The sequence below is a fragment of the Centrocercus urophasianus genome, unplaced genomic scaffold (genome assembly GCF_019232065.1).
Source record: "Centrocercus urophasianus isolate 14NV4802_14NV808 unplaced genomic scaffold, USGS_Curo_1.0 seq_10, whole genome shotgun sequence".
In the NCBI taxonomy this organism is placed as follows: domain Eukaryota; kingdom Metazoa; phylum Chordata; class Aves; order Galliformes; family Phasianidae; genus Centrocercus; species Centrocercus urophasianus.
In genome coordinates, this window is record NW_024884142.1 from 36,312,795 (window position 1) to 36,318,447 (window position 5,653).

A 5,653-nucleotide genomic window follows, 5' to 3' on the forward strand; every position below is an offset into this window, starting at 1 on the left:
GGTTTGTCACAAGCGGTTCAGCAGCACCAGCAATCTCAAAACCCACCTGCGGCTCCACTCTGGAGAGAAGCCTTACCAGTGCAAGCTGTGCCCAGCCAAATTCACCCAGTTTGTGCACCTGAAGCTGCACAAACGTCTCCACACCCGGGAGCGTCCCCACAAATGCATCCACTGCCACAAGAGCTACATTCACCTCTGCAGCCTCCAGGTCCACCTGAAGGGCAACTGCCCTGTCGCCCCCGCCTCCGGCCTCTCGATGGAGGACCTGAACCGAATCAACGAGGAGATCGAGAAGTTCGACATCAGTGACAATGCCGACAAGTTGGAAGAGGTGGAGGACAATATTGACCTAACGTCCATCGTGGAGAAGGATATACTGACCGTGCTCAGAAGGGAAATGGAAGGAGCTAATCTCAAAGTATCTTTACAGAGGAACCTGGGAAACGGACTTATCTCCTCAGGATGCAACCTTTATGAGTCTTCAGACATGTCAATTATGAAGTTGCCTCACGGTCACCCACTACCTCTGTTACCTGTAAAGGTCAAGCAAGAAACAGTTGAACCAATGGACCCTTAAGACTTTTTGGCAAAGTGATTTTTTTATTTATGACTTGGCAAGTCAGGGTGCCTGTAGCAGTTGCTTGTACATAGTTTCAATGCTGCAAAGCAATCTTGGCTTACAGTAGTTTCCCTACGCTCTCCAGCTGAAAGAAGGAACTCCAAAGTTACTGTTTTCTCAGGGCATAAAAAGAGGCAAAGGACTGTGTGTTGCCTCGCCAGTTACTAAAAGACAATCATCTATCCATAATTATTTTTTCAATGATAGTACTTCATAATTTATTATGCAATTTATCATTCTAAAAGCAATAATTAGAAAAATGTTTACAATGACTGGAAAATTCATTGTAATTTTTTCTTTAAGTGTTTTTATTTTTTGTTTTATGGCCATTCTCCATAGACTTTTTTTCTGCACATCTGTTTTAAGAACCTAAGATTGGGGTTTTAGTAACCATGTTTTATGTACCAATGTCTTTTAAACAAATGTGGTTTTTTTTTCTATTGCCAAAGTTGGACATTGACATACAGAATCCTAGATCAGTCAGTTTGAAAAAAATGCTGGATACTTTTATGTGCAAATCACCCCATTGGGATTGAAAAGGAGAAAAAAAAAAAAGAAAAGGTAGCAGCAAGCAGAGAAGAAACTGCTGCCCCGGCCTCTCTGAGGGCAGGAGAGGTTCTTCTACCTGCAGCTCTACCCAGAACAGATGTGACACAGCAAACACCTGCATGGACAATACCGTAGGTTTTTAGAGAACAGCTATAGCCCCACACCTTGTCACGTAACTTTATGACCAAAGGAACACATCAGCTTAAAGTGACTCTTCCAAAATAAAATATCACTTACATGCTTTTGTTTCCAATAATGGTTTAAAAGCAAACACACCAATATTCCAATCTTCTTAATATTCTGCCTCGAGGGAGATTTTCGGCAGGATTCTTTTTTTTCCTCTCTCTCTCTTTTTTCTTTTTCTTTTTCTTTTTGGTTTGTTTTTGGCCAGAGCCTTCCAGGGATGCAAAAAATGGTCAGATTCCCTGAGAAATAAGGGGTTTGGTTTTACATGTGTTTTTTCTCTCCCGCTTTGCCTGGGTGTAGAAGTGGGGAACAAAGTCCTTTTCTGGCACATACATTTTTTTTTTTTTTCCTTCCTGTACAACTCAGATTTTTCTCAGTATTTGTGTTTGTACATTTTGTGGTTAATTTAATTAAAGAAGAAAAGGGCATTGCAAAGTTGTTGAACAACAATTACCTCAGTGCTTGTGTCCAGTGGTGCAGACAATGCTGTTTTATCTAAATGCTTTGCTACTTTAGAGAAGAAACCAAAATGTGCACAGGGAAAGATAGAATGCACGTCCTTTATCTTTTTGTTTTGCTAAGCCCAAAGATGATATGGTGACATTTGAGGTGTAGCAAAGAGTACATGTATATTTATAGATATATTTATACCACTATACTATATATGTATATGTATATATATTTATACCAGTTAAGTTGTGAGCCAAACCATGTAATAAAACCTATTTTTCATCTAAGTGTGAAAATCAGATGTTATCCAGTTTTGCATATTACCAATGACCTCAAAACCAAAAGGTTGTACAAAGGCATTTATTGCTTGCAAGTACACGTGCAGGGCTGTGCTGTCCTTGCAGGGCCCGAACTTGCAAACACCTGATGTGAAAAACATCACTCGCATGGGGAGTCTGGGCAAAGTCAGGGGGAGGAACCGTGTCTGCAGGATTGGGGTCCTCGGTGCCCTGCTCTCCTGGCAGTGTGTACTGGGGGGAAAGAGGCGGGTGGGCAGCGAACAAGCAACCAGAAAACTTAACCAAAAGAACCTGAAAAGAAGCCAAATACTCCGCACGCATGGTGTGAGCGCAGAGCACAGAGGAGTGGGCTGAAAGTCAGTGGGGGTGAGCTCTAGCAAGCACCCTAGTCTCCTTGTACCCTGCCATTAATGGGTTGCATCATCAACTCGCATCAATCTTGGTAGCATTAGCAGTCTTCCCTTCCAGGTGTATCTTTTTGTTTGTTTGTTTCTGTTATAAAGTGTAAGGTCTCCCACTTCATCAATCCAGTATTTGGTGATTTTTTTTTCCCCCGTGGAATCTTATTTTAATGCCTTTGGTTCAACAATCCCGACATACACACAGCTTTTGAAGGACTACAGTTCATTACATTTCCACTCCTGCAACTTGTGAGGCTGACATCTTTTAAATGTAGCAATAGTTCATAAATATAGTACTTACTTGTAGGATAAACCAAAGTATCATTACTCTGTCACTGGACACACACTTTTCCTATGTTTGCCTGTAGTGCTTTCTTGTATTTGATACAAATTTTACAAGAATTTATATGCATCAGCTTTAAGAATTGTTACTTCTCTTTACTGTTTCCCCCTTCCCTTAGAAGTTTTACATGTGAATGTAGCAACAATCAACAGTGTTTTGGGGTTTTTTTTTTTGTCTCTCTTAAGAAAGACTCTGACCAAAGTTAACAGGCTTTTTACTTTGCTAGAACAACAAACTATCATATGTTTACGTATTGGTTTACATCATTATTTATGTGCAAATTGTCAAATGTAAATTAAATATAAGTGTTCATTGCTTTACTGATGCTTCACTTGTCTTCAATGTCTCTGCACTGAGTGCGTGCACAGCCGCGTCGCAGGGTGCCTTCCCCTCCCGGCCACAAGCACACTGTGCGCTGACGGCGATGATGTCTCCAACAATGCTGACTCCTGCTTTTGTGGGCTCCGATTTTCCATGATTGAAAGTGGTGAACAACAATGCCAGCACCGAACACCCTGGTTGTGTTTCATTATGGCACGCTCTTGTAGCCAATACCTTAGAAAAAAGTTGGATTTTTTTAAATTATTTTTTCAATGTTTCAATGGAAATACTTGAACGCTATCTGCCTCTAAGATATACGACTTGTGTTCTCATTTACATTTTTCCAAATGATTGTCATTTCTGGCCTGAAACCATAACCACTGGGACCACAATGACACACTCAAAATGTCAGCATGAGACCACTTAGCCCTGTATCAGCGTGGTGGGAACGGCATTCAAAACAAATGTGGATCTGTTTTTACTGCTCGCCACTGAGATACAAACACGAACCAAACCTAAGGGGGAGGTCAAGTGTCCAGCCCCAAAACCCCAGCCAAAAAGTAACGACATGTGAGGATGCCTCCGAAAGCAAATTCGACATTTGCTACTCCCATCATTTGCAGTGAGATCCAAACCAGAAAGGCCATGTGCTGGCCTCCTCTACCTGAACATTACAGGAATAACGTGCCGTCTCATATTGAGACACTCAGCGCCGTGCGATGCTTTAAAAGTATTTCACTGTCCTCTTAAAATTCATTTAAACATCTGTCTCAAGAATTTGACATTCTGCCAATGCAGAGCTGTGGAGTTAAGAAAACCAGAGCCCTGTTGTCATAAACGTGCCAAATGCAGCATGTTATATTCCTATATTCGACAGAGCTATTGCTGTAATAATTTTAAAAAAAAAAAACACCAGGATAACCGTTACCGCCATAAATCATACTTCATTACTTGGCAAGGCAGTACTTTGTGCTGGAGAGTTATGTCCTGGGGACACTTGTAAGCTTTAGAAGATGTTTAATAAAATGCATTACATAAAAAGACAATGCACGTTATAGATCACAGCCTCGTGAGGCCGAGCGTGGCAGCTGGGGCTGTTGTTTCTGGCAGACCACAGCCAGTTAGAAGTCACCAAAGGCCTGTTGTCACCAGAAACGTGGGGTCAACAATGGACGGTGACAACACTGGGACAGCTCACCGTCTGTGGGCAAAAACTAAGAGCTTCCGGCTGCTTTTGGATGCAGCCCTGTGGAGCCATGTGCCGCCGGAGCTGGCTGGGGCTGGCAGACTTGAGGCCTACCTCAACGCCATCACCCCAGAAATGGAGGACCAAACATGATGAGGCTCTGCCAGCTTAGCTGCTTCACCTTGGGAGCTGAGACTAGACCAAACACAGCTTTGAGGAGGGCCCCACCATTCTGGCCAGCTAATAATGACCTGGAAGACCAAATGTGGGCAATTACACCTGTGAGGTTGAAAAAGACAATGTGATTCGCCCATGGGACGTGAGCCCGTCATGTTCAGTTAGCAGCTGTGGGTACGTGGAGCCAACCCAACACGTGCTGAGACCGTGCTCCTTGTGAGACGGAGCCCAGGCCTATGCTTTTGTGTGGAGGCATGACATCAGAGGGCAACAGTTTTGACCATAATTAAAGACAGCCAGGAAGCACTTGGCTAATTACTGCATGAGCTGGGGCTGAGTGGCTGTGGCGGGGCTGCGGAATGCACCTGTCACGGGGCAGGTATCTGACAAACAGAAGCCACAATGGGAGCCTCAGAAAAGCTCCCCGATGCGTTGGAGGCGGCTGACAATAATTCCCCAAAATGGCCGCCCCATCCCTTCCCACAGCGGCACTCCCTCCTGCACTCGACACTGCAGTGAGGCCAGGGCTGGCGGGGACAAGGGGTTGGGATGTGTGGAGCACAGCTGACACTCAAAAGGCTTTAGCTGAGAAGCACTGACCAGTCCTACCTGGAACAGAGAAATACATATTTTGTCAAAGGCTCGATAGTTACTTGGAAATGGAAGGTTAATTTGTCGTGAGGTGCTGAGAAAGGGACGTCCTACATGCAACACAGCTGCTGCAGTTCATTTCTCAAGTGGACATGCTTCACATCCATTGTGGCCATGGTGGCAATAACTGCAACCTACGGCTGCACTCTCCATATCATCAAGCACCAGCTACAGGACGTGCACTGTGATGCGCAGGCACCAACACCAGGGCCTGGGGCGGAAACCATCGCTCAGAGATGGGAGGGCACACCCTGACGTGGAGATGCTGGCCTCTGAGCACTGGGCCCCTACCCAGCTGCCAGGATCAGGCAGCCCAATGCCACGTGGGCGAAGTGGGTGGCCCTCGCCTTGTCAGGTGTGCAGGGACATGGTTGGGATGCCGAAACACTTAGGTAGGTGTGACCAAATAGCTCAGTTGAAGGGAGCCAAACCAGTATGACTTCCTCGTTGTGCAATGATTAATAAGGGCCT

The 5,653-nt window shown here is 44.6% G+C and overlaps 1 protein-coding gene across 8 annotated transcripts in view; it reads left to right on the plus strand.

Moving 5' to 3' along the window:
• Positions 1 to 3,167, plus strand: part of PRDM1 (PR/SET domain 1) — a 98,479-nt gene extending 95,312 nt beyond the window's left edge. For all 8 annotated transcript variants that reach the window (XM_042826121.1, XM_042826095.1, XM_042826103.1 and 5 more), the window contains one exon: positions 1 to 3,167. In XM_042826121.1, the coding sequence (XP_042682055.1) occupies positions 1 to 577 (577 nt within the window). In that variant the 3' untranslated portion in view covers positions 578 to 3,167.
• Positions 3,168 to 5,653: the final 2,486 nt, after the last annotated feature.